Source organism: Rhinatrema bivittatum, chromosome 6 (genome assembly GCF_901001135.1).
Source record: "Rhinatrema bivittatum chromosome 6, aRhiBiv1.1, whole genome shotgun sequence".
Lineage (NCBI taxonomy): Eukaryota > Metazoa > Chordata > Amphibia > Gymnophiona > Rhinatrematidae > Rhinatrema > Rhinatrema bivittatum.
In genome coordinates, this window is record NC_042620.1 from 201,787,782 (window position 1) to 201,806,429 (window position 18,648).

Below are 18,648 nucleotides of genomic sequence, written 5' to 3' on the forward strand. Positions count from 1 at the left end.
ACAAAGGTAAAAAGTGTGCAAGAGGCATAGACATTGTTAAAAAATACCATCCCAGAAGCACAGTCCAGATGTATTCCACACATTAAGAAAGGTGGAAGGAAGGCAAAATGATTACCGGCATGGTTAAAAGGTGAGGTGAAAGAGGCTATTTTAGCCAAAAGATCTTCATTCAAAAATTGGAAGAAGGATCCAACAGAAGAAAATAGGATAAAGCATAAGCATTGGCAAGTTAAATGTAAGAAATTGATAAGACAGTCTAAGAGAGAATTTGAAAAGAAGTTGGCCATAGAGGCAAAAACTCACAGTAAAACCTTTTAAAAATATATCTGAAGCAGAAAGCCTGCGAGGGAGTCAGTTGGACCATTAGATGATAGAGGAGTTAAAGGGGCACTTAGAGAAGATAAGGCCAATGCGGAAAGATTAAACGATTTCTTTGCTTCGGTATTTACTGAAGAGGATGTTGGGGAGGTACCCGTAATGGAGAAGGTTTTCATGGGTAATGATTCAGATGGACTGAACCAACACACGGTAAACCTAGAGGATGTGGTAGGCCTGATTGACAAACTGAAGAGTAGTACATCACCTGGACTGGATGGTATATTCACCAGGGGTCTGAAGGAACTAAAAAATGAAATTTCAGATCTATTAGTAAAAATTTGTAACCTATCATTAAAATCATCCATTGTACCTGAGGATAGCTAATGTAACCCCAATATTTAAAAAGGGCTCCAGGGGCGATCCGGGAAACTACAGGCCAAATAGCCTTAATTCACTACCAAGAAAAATAGTGGAAAGTGTTCTAAATATCAAAATCACAGAACATATAGAAAGACACGATTTAATGGAAAAAAGTCAGCATGGCTTTACCCAAGGCAAGTTTCGCCTCACAAATCTGCTTCCCTTTTTTTAGGAGGTTGATAAACATGTGGATAAAGGTGAACCAGTAAATATAGTGTATTTGGATTTTCAGAAGGCATTTGACAAAGTTCCTCATGAGAGGCTTCTAGGAAAAGGAAAAAGTCATGGGATAGGTGGCGATGTCCTTTCATGGATTACAAACTGGCTAAAAGACAGGAAACAGAGAGTAGGATTAAATGGACAATTTTCTCAGTGGAAGGGTGTTGCATCCGTCGGTCTCAGATGGCTTCGACCCTTGTGCCTCACCTTTTTCTCTGCTCTCCCCGCTAACCTTGGGAAGATGGCTACCGCCGCGTCTGCAAGCCACATTCTCCGGCGTCCCTGGAGTAGCTTTGGTGAAGCCTCACGCCATGTTTCTCCTAAGGGCCTCCTAGGGTGCACGCGTGCACGCCACCCACGTCTTTATCCACATCATGGAGGGAACCTCGGGGGCATCCCACTCGAGTGACGTCACGCCATCCGGGTATTTAGTCTACGCTTGTTTGCTAGCTCGTTGAGTTAGCAAGGACTAGGATTGGATTGAAGGATTGGACTTGTCCGGTCTAAGCTACTCTGCCGCTTCCTTGCTGCCGCTGGAAGCCCTCTCTGCCCTTCGGGGTATACTCTAACCTGGGTACCTGCTCCTCGGGGGCCCTCTGCTTTCTTTCAGGTGCCTTACTGGGATCAGGTACTCGCTCCTCGAGGGCCTGCTCTCCCTGCCTCGGTGCCTGTTACCATCTACTTCTGCCTGGTGGAATCATCAACCTTACAGCTACCATCTAGTGAGTAATCTAATTCTCAGTCTGTCTCATCTACAGCTCTGCCGTGCTGGGAAACCTACACTTGGATATCCCTATACCATCTTGGTGAGATGGGTTCCCTCTGCCGAGGGTCCCTGGACTGTTACCTCTGGATCAACTCACTACTGCCACCTCTGGTGGTATACATCAGCTGTACAATAAAAGACAAAACTCTGTGTTTCTGCGTCCTGAGTCTAGCCCAGTACTGTGGCTCCTCATGGGACTCCTCCCCATGGACGTGGTCATCTGCCACAGTACCCAAGAATCCACTCAAACACCTCGAAACCATAACAAAGGGAGTGGGAGGTGGAGTGCCTCAGAGATCTGTATTGGGACCCGTACTTTTCAATATATTTATAAAGGATCTGGAAAGAAATACGACGAGTGAGGTAATCAAATTTGCAGATGATACAAAATTGTTCAGAGTAGTTAAATCACAAGCAGATTGTGATAAATTGCAGGAAGACCTTGTGAGACTGAAAAACTGGGCATCCAAATGGCAGATTAAATTTAATGTGGATAAGTACAAGATGATGCATATAGGGAAAAATAACCCTTGCTCTAGTTACACAATGTTAGGTTCCATATTAGGAGCTACCACCCAAGAAAGAGAACTAGGCGTCACAGTGGATAACAGATTGAAATCATCTTTTCAGTGTGCTGCGGCAGTCAAAAAAGCAAACAGAATGTTGGGAATTATTAGAAAGGGAATGGTGAATAAAACGAAAAATGTCATAATGCTTCTGTATCGCTCAATGGTGAGACTGCACCTTGAATACTCTGTACAATTCTGGTCGCCGCATCTCAAAAAAGATATAGTTGCGATGGAGAAGGTACAGAGAAGGGTGACCAAAATGATAAAGGGAATGGAACAGCTCCCCTATGAGGAAAGACTAAAGAGGTTAGGACTTTTCAGCTTGGAGAAGAGACGGCTGAGAGGGGATATGATAGAGGTGTTTAAAGTCATGAGAGGTCTAGAATGGGTAAATGTGAATCGGTTATTTACTCTTTCAGATAAGAGAAAGTCTAGGGGGCACTCCATGAAGTTAGCATATGGCACATTTAAAACTAATTGGAGAAAGTTCTTTTTCACTCAATTAAACTCTGGAATTTGTTGCCAGGGGATGTGGTTAGTGCAGTTAGTGTAGCTGGGTTTAAAAAAAGATTGGAAAAGTTCTTGGAGGAGAAGTCCATTAACTGCTATTAATTAAGTTGACTTAGATAATGGCCACTGCTATCGCTAGCATCAGTAGCATGGAATAAACTTAATTTTTGGGTACTTGCCAGGTTCTTATGGCCTGGATTGGCCACTGTTGGAAACAGGATGCTGGGCTTGATGGACCCTTGGTCTGACCAGTATGGCATGTTCTTATGTTCTTAAACAGAAAATTTTGAAGCAAATTGGCAAACATTTCCATCTTTTATACTACACTATAAAAATAAAGTTGTTTTCCATATTTGCGGGGTTTTTTTTGTATAATTTTTTTTTTTATTGTGTGAGGAAAACTGATCACAAGAATCAGCATAGAGATCTCAGGAATGGGAACAGAAGAAGGAAAGGGTGAGCAGACCAGGAATGACATGAGAGAAGGTGAGATAACCTGGGATGGGGGAGGAGGTGAGAAAGGACTGAAGATGAGGGAAGAGAGGGAGAAAGGAATGGGAATGGGGAAGATCAAGGAAGAAGTGGGAGGATAAGGGAGAAGAATAAGAAATTAGGGGTGGGAGAAAAGTATGACAAGGACTAAAATTACTGTGTCTGAGGAAGAAGGAATAGGAAGGGGGATCAAAGAAAGGAGGATCTGGAATCTGAGGAGAAAGAGAGACAGAAAAGAACAGGCCATTCCAGGATCTGGAGGACACAATCTGTGATCAAGGGAAGGAGATACCCTACTCCTGCTCTGGACCAGCATTTCCAACCTCTCTCTATTCTTCTACCCTATCTGGCATGTACACATACCTGGTGCTGATTCCTTCTCTTTTGCACAAATATCTCCCCTCCTATGCCTCTCTCTCTCACACAGTTAAATGCCCTCCCCAGCCAATGCCTTCCCATCTCTTCAGCCTCTTTCCTTGATTCCTAATGATCCCACTCTAGCTCCTCCCTAATATCCCCCAAATAATCCCCCTTTGCTCCGTCAGCCCCTCATCTCCCTCAGTGATCTCTCCCTCTGTCCCACCTCCCCTCCACTACAATAATGCCCCTCTCATTCCCTCCTTTCCACCCCACCCATGTTTATGATTCTCCTCTTATCCTTATCTCATACTGCTGTCACTTCCCAAGGTGCAGAAGCTTGTCAGGGTTTAGGGCCCAACATACAAATGCTTCCTTCTTTGAAGCCTTGTCAACTAGCAGGATGAAATCCAGGTGCATGTCCTGACCTACCTGTTGGGCTTGGACTCATGATATTACTGGGGATAAGGTTGTGGATCTGAGGACCTCTGATGAGGGAATTCAACAGGTCTCTCCTTCGACCTCTGCTTACAAAGTAAAGGAGAAAGTTTCCTTTCTGGGACTTCTTCTTTGCTGGCTTTATTAGAGAATGGCAGATACCATTCCATTTATTTTGCAAAATGATAGAGTCCAGAACAAAGATGCTGGCCTTAACTCAATTTGTGGAGCCCCATAAGGATATTTTGGCAGACCCAGTCCATGAGATCCTTCAGAAGGCACAAATGAGTATGTAGGAAAGAGCACCCCCCCCCCCCCCCCTTTTATGGCTCCAGTGAATAAGAAGGTGGACACAATATATCATTTTTAGAAGGCTCCGAAATTCAAAAAGCAGCATTGGGGGTTGAATCAAAAAAGCCAAGAGGTCTAAAACCTATTCCTCAGTGCCCTAGGTAAGGATTCTCATACCCTGGAATCACTTGAGCCTTCTTCCCACAAATAAGGATTATCATATTGATATCCACAGAGGATAAGAATGAGTCAGCAGGCATCAGCATAGGATATGTTTAGAATGTTGCGCCTCATGACATGAATAGTCCATGTTACTGCCTTGGCATGTCTTCTGTGAGAAATAACTAATGGACCCTTGGATCACAGTGGATTCAGGCCACACAAAATCTATGGGACAGCATTCAAATTATCCAGGTGTATTCATTTTCCAAAATTCCTCCTATTCAAATTGTCCTAAACATGGATGCATCCAACTTGAGATGGGGAGCCCTTGTAGAGGGGCTCTGCACCCAGGGCCTTTGGTCAATTCATGAAAAACTTTATCAAATAAACTTCCTAGTGCTATATTTATTTTATTTATTTATTTATTTATTTATGGATTTATATACCGGGAGTTCCTGTATACAATACATATCACTCCGGTTCACAGTTAAACGGTAATAACTACTGCCGTGTGGCAGTTTACATGGAATTTGGTATGATCTAAAGGCTTTTAGAGATCAGTTGGTCAGCAAAATTATCATTGTCCAAATGGACAATCAAATGACATTGTTCTATACCAACAAGCAGGGAGGAACAGTTCATACCTCCCGTGTCAGGAGACTATCTATATATGGGATTGGACCATCTCTCAGAGAATGTTCCTTAGAATCACATTTCTGGCAGACATGGAGAATATCCTAACAGATATGTGAGTTGGAAATAGGAATCCCATGAATGGTCCCTGGCAGGGGTGTAGCAAACAAGATGTTCTGCAACTGGGGCACCCCTGTGTAGATCTACTTGTATCCACTCTGAACAGAAAGGTCCCACTCTTCTGCTCCAAAAAAAGTGACTCAAGGAAAATTAGCCTCAGACACCTCTACTCTACATTGGGGTAAAGTCTACTGTTTGCATGTTTTCCAATTCCACTCATCACATCGATCTTGTTGAAAGTCAGAAGAGACCAGGGAACTATGATTCTCATAGCATCAAGATACATTTTGTTCCTACTTGTGTAGGAGATATCTATCTGGTATTTAATCTGGCTGAGAAATTCCCCAATTCACATCACGCAAGATGATGAGCTGTTGTGCCATCCCAGCATCGGGTCCCTAGCCCTCACAGGCTGAATGTTGAGAAGGTAGATCTACAACCTCTGAATATTTCTGAAGAATTGCCTCATGTTCTTTTGGCTTCCAAGAAGGACTCCACTAGGAAGTCCTATGGGTTGAAATAGAGGAAGTCTGTCTTATTTGTGTGAGGGCAAAATGGTAAATCCTTTCTCCTATACAACACAAAAACTGATTACCTTCTTTATCTTTCAGAATCAGGTCTTAATTACAACTCAGTTAGAGTTCACCTTTATGCAACTGGTGCTTACCAACATCATACAGAAGACAGCCTTTAGTTGTCTATTTCATGCAGGACCTACTTCATTTGAAGCCTCCCTCTGAGTCCTGGGATCTTAGCATAATATTGAATAAGCTGGTGAAAGCTCCCTTTGAGCCAATAGACTTGCAAGCTGAAATATCTGATCTGGAAGACCATATTTTGTTTGGTATCACTTCAGCCCACAAAGTCAGTAAGCTTCAGGCTTTAGTAACATATCCACATTATACTAAGTTTTTTCATAACAAGGTGATTCTGCATTTGTATCCTAAGTTTTTGCCTAAGGTAGTATGTTTCGCCCCTCACCTCATCTGAAGCACCTCCGGTATCTTGCTGCATCTCAGGAACATGGCTGAACTTCCTACAGTTCCTCAGCCTCTTTTATAAAACCTGCCAGCTGGACTTCCTGTGACACACACTGGTGACATCATATCCTGCCTTGTATAAAACGAAGCTCAGAGTCACCTTCCAGTGCCTTTGCAACAGGTCTCCTGCTCATTCTACAGTGCTAGTTGCTACAGCGTGATCCTGCCTTGTTCCTGATTTTGTTCAGGTGTGTGCCTGCCCTGCCTTGTTCCAGCCTTGTCCTTTCCTGCCTGTTCTGTTGTGTTCTATCCCTGGCCTGATTTCTCATTGCCTTGGCCTCAGTCTGAATCTTGACTTTGCTTTGATCTCTACAAGCCTTGACCTCAACCTGGACCTTAACTCTGCTCTTTTCTCTGCCTGACCCAACCTTAGCCTGGCTACCAACCTTGTGTACTTCTATTTTTCTCATACCCGGCCTGGAAAGCTTTGCTGGCTGCCAGAACCTGCGGCCTTAACCTAAGGGGGAGGTGGCTGGTCAGGCAGAAGATCTGGTCTTGAGATGTATCAGCTGCCACCTGTTAAGGCCTATCTTATGCTCACACGAGATACACTGTATAAACTTAACAGCAGCCCAAGGGCTCACTACTCCCACTTCATTGCATAGTGTCAGTTTTCCACTTTAACCAGCCGATCATCCTTCCAATATTTCCCAGGCAACTTGTCCATAAAGTTGAACAAATACTACATAGTTTGCGCTTTAAGAGAGTCTTGACCTTCTGGAGTGAACTGAAGCCATTAGAAAGTCCACCCAGCTTTTTGTTTCTTTTGACAACAAACTTTGAATTTCCAATACCAAACTCACTGTATTGAACTGGCTAACAGATTGCATCTCCTTCTGTTATGCCCAGGCAGGCCTGAATATGGTGGGCCTTGTCAAGGCTGATAGTGTCAGACCCATGGCAGCATCAATAGCCCACCTAAGATCAGTCTCCATGCAGAAGACCTGCAAAGTTGTGATGTGGAATTTTCTTCACACATTTACATTGCATTATTGCTTGGACAGAGACTAATAACACGACAGTAGGTTTAGCCAGTCTGTCCTGAATCTCTTTGTGGTTTAGATCACAATTCCATCCCCCCTCCCCTTCCTCCTCAGGGTCTATTCTTTTGGTTCCAGACTACTGCTATGAAAAAATATATATATTTAAAAATTATTTGCTGCCACCAAAAACAGTTTGTCCCCATTGGCACTGTTTCAAGTTTTTCCCCTTTTTCATTTGAAGCAGTCGGTAACTAGGATTCCCCATGAGTGATGACTTCCACCCTGCTTCTTCTCAGAAATAGCAGAAATAGCAGTTGTTCTCAAAGGACAGTAGAATGTCTGACCTCATTAAACTTGGTCACCTCCACTTGGAGTTGGTTTCTTGAAGTTTAAACTAAATTATAGACTGAAGGGGCCCTCTTGTGGAAGTGTGGTGGTAGGGCATGCGAAAAGTTTCTAGAAACTTTGAAATCAAATTTCCATGCTGGGCTCCACATGATGATGGAGACTGACATTGTTCTGTATTCTGAGAATACTTGTTACAAGTAAGCAACTTTGCTTTATTGGTTGCCTATCCAATTAAAGGTTTCAGAGAGATACAATATTAACTATATATAGAAGGGCACTCCACCTCATATAAAATTAAATAAAAATGTGCAAAAAATTACAGAGACGTGGAATCCAAACAATCTCACACAATACTCTTATTACTAGAGAGGGAATTACCTCACACTACAAAGCAATTTGCAATCTGTAGTTTTTTTGCCCACAATAGCTTTAAACTGTAGTCATATAATGCATTGAATGATATAATCATGTATAATCACCTCTCAATACCCTTATTTAACCAATTTTTATTACCACACTTGATTCAGAAAATGTAATCAAAAACTTATCTTAAAAATGACTGCACTCAGTCTACATAATTGCTGTGTGATTATTTGTATGAAGATCCCGACACTGCTGATGTTTCGGGACTAGTGTGCCTGCCTCAGGGGATTAATCGATACTTAATTTGGGGCATTGCATCTCTCACAGTTTTACGTAACTGCAGTTCAAGATGGCACTTTTAGAGGTGATAGGTTTTGGGCTGTGTGACCCTTTAAAACGATGACAGCCCCATGTGAAGCGGGCTGCCATCACGTGTTTTTGTGGTTTCTGTTGTATTCTTTTCTATCATGAAGTTTTTCTGTGATAAAAAATAACATGACAATATTTCCACAATATCCACCTGCAATATTTCATCCCTCCCACAATAAAATATCACAGCTTGATAAATGACCCCCCCCCCCCCTTAGATTGTGAGCCCATTAGGGATAGAGAAATACCTACATTATCAGAATGTAAGGGAGGAGGAATAGCCTAGTGGTTAGAGCAGTGGGCTATGAACCAGGAGACCAGTGTTCTAGTCCCACTGTTGCTCCTTGTGACCTTGGGCAAGTCACTTTACCCTCCATTGCCTCAGGTACAAAACTTAGATTGGGGATAGGGAAATACCTACAGTAGCTGAATGTAAACTGATGTCAGTATATAAATAATAATAACAAATAATCTGCTTTGAAGTGCCTGAAAAAGCATAATATTAAACAAATATCCACATTTGTGCAAGAAATGACAGCAGAATAGACCCTAGGATGAATTCACTGGTACTAATGTTAATGCATTCACTGATATGGGATTCAGTTTGATGTTGAATGCTAACACTAGTTTTAACCTGAGCAGCACTGATGATAGTAATGCCCACTCAAAACATGGCTTTCCAGCCAAGCTTCGCAACTGACATGTCCATTGTCACTATTTCCTGCCTTCGATCACTCACCCACCAGCAGGTTCACATCTCCCAGTCCGTGACCTACTTTAAATAATAAAATAATCTTGCACTATCATTTAAGCTTACAGCTAGCCATATTCTAGCCGCTGCCAATCTTTATCTTACTATTTTACTTAAGTTTGTGACTTAAGGATGGGCTTTGTCATGTATGCTTACAATTAAGGTTGGGCCTTTTCATATTGCACTCAAATGTTTTTTGCTTCATGATATATTTAAGGATTGTTCTCTGTTCTGATGTTTTTGTGAAGTTCGTTATAGCTCCCCTCGCCACAGTTACTTATATCCCATGTTCCTTGTATCGCCCCTGAGCGAATTTGCAGTTTCATTGTAAACCGGTGTGATATGTATTTTATACAGGAACGTCGGTATAGAAAAGTTAAAAATAAATAAATAAATAATGGACCTGATCTTCAAAAGAATGTATGTGTATAAAACCTAGTTTTTTGCATGTAATTGGCTCTTTGAAAATGGCCCAGGGGCTAGTGCACGTAAAATTATGTACATACTTCAAGCAAACCTGTGGTAGTCAAGTCATTCCCGGGGACAGAGTTTCAAATGTATGCACACAAGTTTACAAGCAAAAGTTAAGCCCTGCTTGGAGCAGGTGGAACTATGTGCATGTATCTACTGTTTAGTGTGTATTCAGCCAATTAAGGTAAGAATTTCAAAGTGAACTAGTGCTCATAAATACATTTTGAAAATCCTTGGTAAAGTCTGAGTGTACAATGTACATACATATATTATCACAATTCTTTCTGACAGTTCTGAAAGACTCTTGTAAAGCACTTTTACCATGACAGGTGAAAGCAGTGTCTAGGAATGTCTATCAAATAATCCCATGTTGAAAGCCACTGCCTCCTCCAAGGTTACCTGCCAACCACGGAGTTCACTTGTGATAATGACAGCTCCTTTTCTGCTCCCCATAAGTATAAAGTACCACAGACTGTCAATTTCAAAGGGAAAACTTTGAAAATCAAGTCAGAAAAGGTACACACACAGATCTGCACCTATTATGTGTGCAGGTAGTTTTTCTAATTAAATTACGCACATTACTGTCTGCATATGCATATAATTGCTCATCTCTCCCTGACTCCACTTCCAGGAATGTCATGTAGGGCACTAAGCCAAGGTTTCCCATTCCTCTCTGGAGGCACACCTGGCCAGTCAGGTTTTCAGGATTACTAAATGAATATGAATCAGATACATTTTCATACATTGTGTCTCCAGTGTATGGAAATCTATTTCATGCATATTTATCATGGATATTCTGAAAACCAGACCCCGGATATTCTGAAAAACATCCAGCTCCCTTCCCTAAATCCTCCGTTTTGTACCAACCTCCCAAACAAAGACCCTCCCCCATATGGCCACTCCCCCACCCAGACATCCAACCTTCCCCTCCAGCTCCCCTGGACCCTTCCCCCAAGAAAAACAATAATCCCTGGGGTCTAGAATCCCCCCATCCCCTTCCACCCCCACACATAAAAAAAACAGACTTGGGACATCTAGGAGTTTTCCGGACCCCCACCCCCAGAATCCCCCTATACTTCAAAGAAGCATCATTGATGGGATAGTGAAGGCCCGTAGCTTCCTCTATTTCCAGGCCCAGTCAACACCATCTTTCAAAATGGTGCTGGCCAGTCATTGCTCCTGTTACTGTGATAGGTGTGCCTCCAGGAGAGGTTAGGTGTGCCTCCAGGAGAGGGTTGGGAAACATTGCAATAAGCATATACTTTTACATTCAGAGATGATAGGAAATTTTCAAAGAACCTATTTCTGTGTGTAAAACACTGTTTTACCCTTGCAAATGTTTTTAAAAATTGCCCTTCCTGTCCCACTATGTTTCCTATCTTTTAACCAGTTACCAGTCCATAATGGGACATTGCCTCTTTCATTATGACTTTGTCATTTCCTGAGGAGTCTCTCATGAAGGTTTTTGTCAAATGCTTTCTGAAAATCTAAATATACTATATCGACCAACTTGCCCTTATTGACATGGTTGTTTATACCTTCAAACATTTCTAATTGGTAAGGCATGGCTTCCCTTTGCTACATCCATGCTGGCTCTTCCCCATTAAGTCATGCTTATTCATATGCCTAGTAATTTTATTTTTAATAATAGCTTCTATCATTCTAAATTTATTTATTTATTTATTTATTTATTGGTTTTTATATACCGCCGTTTATCAAGATATCACGTCGGTGTACAGAGAACATATTAACATATGCCTTAGCGTTATAAATAGAACGCTTTAGCTTTATACATAGAGCTTTATACATAAAGCTTGTCCTTAGAGCCATATACATGGCTCTAAGGACAAGCTCACTGGTCTATAGTTTCGAAGATCACCCCTGAAGTCCTTTTTAAAAGGGCCACTCTCCAGTCTTCAATTATTGAGGCTGATTTATTGATGTCATTATAGTTAAGGGATTAGCTGTTAGCTGTTGACATTCTGCATATGCTGACATTCTGTACCTTTTTGTCCCTTGACAAAATCCATTTGCAGAGCTCCAGCACCTCTTGATTATTTCTTCCTGAATGGAGAAGTAAAGCACAGATGTACAATAATTTGTGCTCTTAGTACAATAGAAAACCTACCATTCCCAAGAATATCAGTTCCTCTTCTCTTTCACGTTTAGTTTTTTTCCTCTGAATGTATCCACGCCAAATCTAAATTGTAAAGAGAAACTATATTAGCCAACGGGACCTTGTAGCTGCTTCCTCTTGAGCAACAAATACAGGAAAAAATACATAAAGGAAGGAAAAGTAAATATGCAGTCCAACAATTAGCCCTGAACAGGTTGCCACCTGCTATTTAGATGGGAGCAAATGTAATAAAATCATGATAAAAACTTGCAATAAAAATGACTGCAAACTTTAGAATTACCACACTAAAGTTAACTTTCCATATAATAAGCTAATGATATACAATAAGTTAATGATATACAAAGTACATGGAAGTTCAAAATCTGTACCAATGGGTAGGTATGATAAAACAGTAGCTAACTTCTGCATTAAAAATGGTAGTACTGTTAATTTCTGTGCTAAAATCAAAAGTAAAGTTAAAACATGCATTAAGAAGTACACTTAGTGATATGTTGCCCTCCATTGGCTGAAAAATAATGGCAAAAGCAAAAAGTGTTTGAATTAGTTTTTTTCCATTTTTTGCTGGTGTTTGGACATGCCTTCCCAAAACAGTAGAAATATTGGCCTATGCAGGAAACCGGTTGTCAGTTTTGTGTGCCGGAGGGGAACTCTGAACCTAGAAGCTGAAGGTTAGTTTTGTGAGGAGAGAGAAGGGGTGCTTTTTCTATTCTGATTTCTGCTTTGTATTTTGTGTATAATCTGTTTCCCATTCTATTGTTTCATATTTGAGTTTAAGAGTCAATCTGTAGAATGAAAGAGTTTGTTGGTCTGTGCTCGTCAGTCTTTTTTGTATCTTTCCAAATTTTTTAAAGTTGTTTAAAGAGAGGTATAGTTCTGCGTGCCTGGTGTGGGAATAGAGCATGGAAAAGAGGGTGTGAATCCAGGATCAAATAGGCATGATCTCCACCTAATCACTCTCTCCTAGAGAGCCATCCACCACACTATTTTATATTGCCTCCTAAGATGCCTCATTCTTTGTAACTTTGCTTAATTTGAAGTTGTCTCTACCTCAATCAATCCCATATATAAAGTGCCTGGTTTTGTGTTTGCCAAGGAGAAATTACCTCTTACCTAATAATTTCCTTTCCTTTAGTGAAGGGTAGATCAATCCAAATAAGTGGGTTATGCACCTCTGCCAGCAGATGGAGATGGAACAAAAGCTGACATTATGGCTATATGGTCCCGCCCCTGACATCAGCCCTTTGCTTTCTTTCAGGTGCCTATCTGGGACCAGGTACTCGCTCCTCGAGGGCCTGCTCTCCCTGCCTGGGTGCCTGCATCCAACTACTTCTGCCTGCTGAAATCTACACCAATACAGCTACCAACTTACAGGTCGATACAGTAACGTTGAGTTAAAGATTCCCCATCTGTAACGTGCTGGGAGCGCATAATACAGACGAGTAAGGCCATCCAGCGATACAGTCTCCAGTTTCACGCGTCCTTAGCGCTTCCTAAACCCTTTCCTAAACCCTTTCCGCACCCAGCATGTAAATGAACGAAAAAGCTGTATAATGAAGGAATTAGCTATTCCCCTGCGATACTGTAACGGGCGCTGATATTATCTCCTCCGTAACCCGCTGTTCTGCCGCGGCCTTAACCTGCTAGTTTACCGCCTCCCCCTAGTAGGAGTTAGTGTAGTGTAGTGTAGTGTAAAAACATTGCTTACCCGCCCTGGTCCCGTCCGGTCTCCTGCAGCCCCGTCCGGTCCCCTCCTCCCGAAGCAAAAAAAAAACAAACGAAAAAGTAGCAAGGCTCGGGCCTGCTACGGTAAGTGTAAAAAGTGTAAAAAACAAAAAACCTGTGTGTTATATAAAAAAATAAAACAATTTTAAATACCTGTCGGAGGGCCGTGGGTCCAGGCGGCCGGTGGGCGGCGGGCAGCCATCAGCGGCATCCGGTAGTCCCTTCGCCCTTCCTCCCGATTTCGCACGGGCATTCATCCAGGCAGAGGGAGCCGACGGCGAACGACCTCCGGCTCCCCCTGCCTGGATGAGCGCCAAAATCGCACGGGCGGGGCGGCAGCAGGATCCGGGAGCGGCGGGTAGGCAGCAGCGGGGTCCGGGGGGCAGCGGCAGCAGGATTCAGGGGCGGCAGTGGCAGCGAGATCCGGGGGGCGAGTAGCGGCAGCGTGTTCGATCGGGCAGGTAGGTGGGAAAAAAAGATGGCCGCCTGCATGGGGGAAAGCTGCAATTGGCCGCTGAAGACGTGACGTCACACCCCGTGACGCCAAACGTCGTGACGTCACGTCTTCAGCGGCCAATTGCACGCTTTTCCCGTGCAGGCGGCCATCTTTTTTTTGCCACCTACCTGCCTGCCCGATAGAACACGCTGCCGCTACTCGCTCCCCGGATCTCGCTGCCGCCCCTGGATCCTGCTGCCGCTGCCCCCCCGGACCCCGCTGCTGCCTACCCGCCGCTCCCGGATCCTGTTGCCGCCCCCCCCCCCCCGCTGCCGACCCGCCCGTGCGATTTTGGGAGAAGGGACTACCGGATGCCGCTGATGGCTGCCTGCCGCCCACCGGCCGCCTGGACCCACGGCCCTCCGACAGGTATTTAAAATTTTTTTATTTTTTATATAACACACAGGTTTTTTGTTTTTTACACTTTTTACACTTTTTACACTTCCTGGTGCCTGTCATTTCAAATGTCATTTGAAATGACAGGTACCAGCGCACCCAGGTTACTGTATAGGCGCTGTTACAGCGCCTATACAGTAAAATGGGTTGCGCGGGCATAACCCTTCCCTAACGCTTCACAGCCGCGGCATGCATTTGCATGCGATTAGAAGAGAGAATCAGGCGTTAGGTCAGAAGAACTGTGAGTGCGGGGAGGAAGGGTGCGCCTGACACTGCCGCACTGTTTTTACCGCGGCCTTACTGTATCGAGCCGTTAGTGAGTAATCTAACTTTTGTCAGTCTGTCTCATCTACAGCTCAACACTGGGAACCTATACTACCGGGTGCTGCTAACATCTATCATTGAGAGATGGGTCTCCTCTGCCGAGGGTCCCTAGAATGCTACTACTGGATCACCTCACTACTGCCATCTCTGGTGGTATCATCCAGCTGTATAATAAAAGACAAATCTCTGTGTTTGTGTGTCTCGAGTCCATCTTAGCACTGCGGTTCCTCACGGGGCTCCTCCCAGTGAGTGTAACCATCACCGCAGTGCCCAAGAATCCACTCCAACACCTCAAAACCATAACAGACTCAGTGTTGCAGCTATGACCATCCATTTTGTGCCAGCAGCAGCAACAGTAAGACTGATTTACATCACAATTTCATCGATAGTTTTATCAATTTTTATGTCAAAAAGGCTGTGGATCTAAGATGTGATTTAGATCTTAAACTTCAACATTTGAAAGGGAATAATTACATTTTAGGGGAGCTTTCAGGTCTAGGACTGCTGCATGTCATTTCTGCCTGTTCCAATTAGTTGTGTCCAGCCCCTACAAAAGATTGTCAATCAGGTGAGTATAGCCCTGAAAAAATAATTTTGATTTGGTATTCCCTGTTATTTTGAAGAAGACTTTGTCTCATATGAGAGCTACCAAGTGTTTATTAAATCACTTCCCACCCTTTCTTGTAAAAGGTCTTTCTGAAAACAATTGGGAAATGATGAGAGCTATGGTAAAATAAAATACCTTTCTGCTGATATTTACAATATATAAAATTTGTGATAGACATTCATACATGGACAGATGTTGTTAAGTCTTAAAAATGACTGATAGCAGCAATCTTCAATAAAATTATCGGTCTATATATCCAAAGCTTGCGAGGAAAACTTGCTACCAGCAGCCTTTCACCCCACTAATGTTGAAGATGGAAGCTGCAGCTTCACCATAGCATCCTGTTCCAATGGAGAGATACCTAGATCTCGTGCTGAGGACAAAGCCTCCTCTGGGAAACCCAGAAGACATTTCTCAATAGCATAAAGTGAATCCTCCCCAGATGCCGCCACTTAAGATCAAGATAGCAGCCCTCGTGGCAGCAAGGAGCCGCTTGCTGATGACATCCAAAGAGGCGGGGAAGGAGTTTTCGGCACTCCAGGGCTCAAAGATGAGCCCTGGAGTGCCGAAAGTTCTGTAGAATCTCCGCTCATTCCACAGGACTCTCTGCAAAGGAACTCACACCTGGAGAAACCTCTGAAGTTTAGATAAGGAACTCATCAATCTTAGGGCCTGATTCACTAAGGCTTTTTTTCCCAGACTGTTTCTATGGGAAAACAGCTTAGTGAATCAGGCCCTTAGTCTGTAAGGGATCAATCACAGGGGTGGCAGAGGACCCATCCGGGATTTTATTCTTGCGCTTATAAAGTGGCATTGCAGAATCCAGCAAGAAGAATAGTGAGGAGCTCAAACACCATGCCTTCTCATAGAACCACCATCTTCACCCTCCCTGTAACTTGTGTTTCTGTCTGAATGCCTTGTTAATGGTGCCATCTTTTAAGACTGTAAATAAGGTTAGAATGTATTGTAGATCTTTCTTGGTAATAGCCCCTCGGTTATTGAATGTGTTACCTCTTTGTATTAAGGAAGAGAAAAACTATTTAGCTGTTTGAAAACATCTTAAACCATGGCTGTTCCCAGCTGAAAGCAAATAGTAGATTCTGGGATATAAGTGTCATTTTCGTTTTGTTCTGTAGTTATAATTGGCTTTTAGGTGCTGTTTGTTTCTGTTTGTGTTATTGGATTTGTGATTTTATTGTACACCACTTTGGACAATCCACATGGGCCAGGGAGGTTGTTTAGATATATTTTAAAATAAATAAAATGAGGTGGTGTTAGTTTCTATGACCTGCTACTGCAATGCAAGATAGATATGCTGAGCTAGGCAAGAATTATTCTTGAAAGAGGAAAGCTCAAGTCACACTTTTTTTATAAGACTTCTTATTTAATTAAAGCTATATACCTAGTAACTTTCAATTCTAAATATAAAAGCACTCCTTCCAGAATGTATTGTAAGAATTCTGGAAAATTAGGAGTACTATAGAGGGCCAGGCCAGTGGGAAGACCTTCTTTCAATTCCTGGCCCCAGTCTCTGTTCCTTAGGCTGACAAGGGATGAGGATGCTGCAGAGATATTATTCAGTGTCACTGGGAGGAAGCCCCAGTCATCATACAACAGTGACATCTACAGGTGAGATTCAGGATGTATGCATACTGGGTTTCTGTTGCGTGCTCCGTCCACGCCCGGCCTGTGCACGGGCCTGCTCACCTCGCTAGCTCCTCTGCAGGTCACGGATCGGCCTCCCCAGCAGCAGCTGTGAGCTCCTCCAGGCCTTGGCATACCGCGGCGACGGTCGCCGGGCCTTCCACTGCACACCAGGCTTCACGCTGGAGTTCGACCCCAGCTGCCATTGACCACGTCTCTTGATTCTGGCTTTCTCCCTTGCCTTGTCATTACCTACACTGTACTGGCCTTCCCTGATCCCCCAGACCTACAGCCATCTGACAGACCGCGCTCCCTTGCTGTTCGTGGGCACGCTTCTCTACTACCTCTCCGGGAGACCCTGAGAGGCCCACCTAAGTCCAAACGGCCCAGGTCCCTACGGGCTCCACCCGGGGGGACTGCGGGCTTCAAATGGTGAAGCTCGTCCTAGCCTCTGTCTCCTGGTGTGCTCCGCCCCCTGGGGGCAGGTGCTTCCTGGTCCCTACCAGGGAGCCGTTCTCCACTGCTCCAGGACAAGGGTCCACCTCCAAGCGCCAAGGTCTGTAGCCATCTATCAAAGACTATCACTGTGATGGGAAGTCAGACCGGTTAAAAAAAAAAAAAGAAAAATTTTAGAAAGAGAAAAGAATGAAGTATTTTGACTGATCTTGGCAGCAGGAACAAATTAATAATAAAGACAGTAATGATTTCTCTATGTAAATAAACTGTATGCTGCTGATCAATAAAATTGCTGCCTTGGTACCTGAAGGCTGCTGGTTCTAGACTCTAGACCAATCTGGGATTATAGTTCCTTGAAGTTATTAATACGTTTTTACCTTTTGAATACGAACTGCAGCAATATCTGGATCTAGAAAGACCTCTCCAACATGTCTTGCTCGTTTTACTCGTTGTTCTTCCAAGTAGATCTCCCTCATGAATCTAGCTCTTAGGCGGCCCTGCCGAGCTCTCTCCGCAATCTGTATTATTCGAGTAGCATCATCTATGGACAATGGTTTCAAAATATCCTTCTACAATCACAAGACAAAGAAAATAAATTGTGACATGTTTAGCATGCTCAACAGCTTCTAACTCATTCAAAAGTGTCACATGAAAAGCCAGATAATCTTCTCTTGCCCTAGCTAGATGGACTCTATACTAGGGTACTATCAAGCTAGGCGAGAGAACACTGTAGAAATCTCATCTTTGTGAGACTTTACTCACTCCAAATGACGTCAAATTTTCACTGAGGTGTACTGTGCTGTTCTTACATCTCACTCTGCAGGTAAATCTGGCCCCAAAACCCTAAACCACCACTAAAACCTCTTCTCGAGTTTTATCTGGCCCTCCTATAGTGATATAAATAGTTGAATACTGTGAAGGCCTCCCCAGAGGCTCCCTCTCTCTCCCCCTCTCCCCAAGGCAAAAATGCAATTCACAATCTTTATTGTGAATTGCATTTCAGGCATTTCAAACAGCTTAATGCTAGGAAAAAAGGTGTAGTTATTTCCGGCGTGCAATAGTGTGCATTACACTATCGAACAGTGCAAAAATGCCCTTCATTTTAATTAATCCCACCCAAACCCCTCCCCCAATCCCACCCCTTTGAAAATTTGCATTCGCACCACGTGCTACCATTACTATCGCATGCATTATGGCATTAATGCATGCGTTATGGCGTTATAGCAGGCGTTAAAGCCATAATGCA

The 18,648-nt window shown here is 43.3% G+C and overlaps 1 protein-coding gene across 1 annotated transcript in view; it reads right to left on the reverse strand.

Annotated features, from left to right (window-relative positions):
- IQCA1 (IQ motif containing with AAA domain 1) overlaps positions 1-18,648 on the reverse strand; it is a 645,805-nt gene that overhangs the window by 532,170 nt on the left and 94,987 nt on the right. The window contains exons 4-5 of the mRNA XM_029606410.1: positions 17,780-17,971; positions 11,749-11,820 (exon numbers count right to left, since the gene is read on the reverse strand). Coding sequence (XP_029462270.1) covers positions 11,749-11,820; positions 17,780-17,971 — 264 coding nt within the window. The remainder of the gene's footprint in view (positions 1-11,748; positions 11,821-17,779; positions 17,972-18,648) is intronic.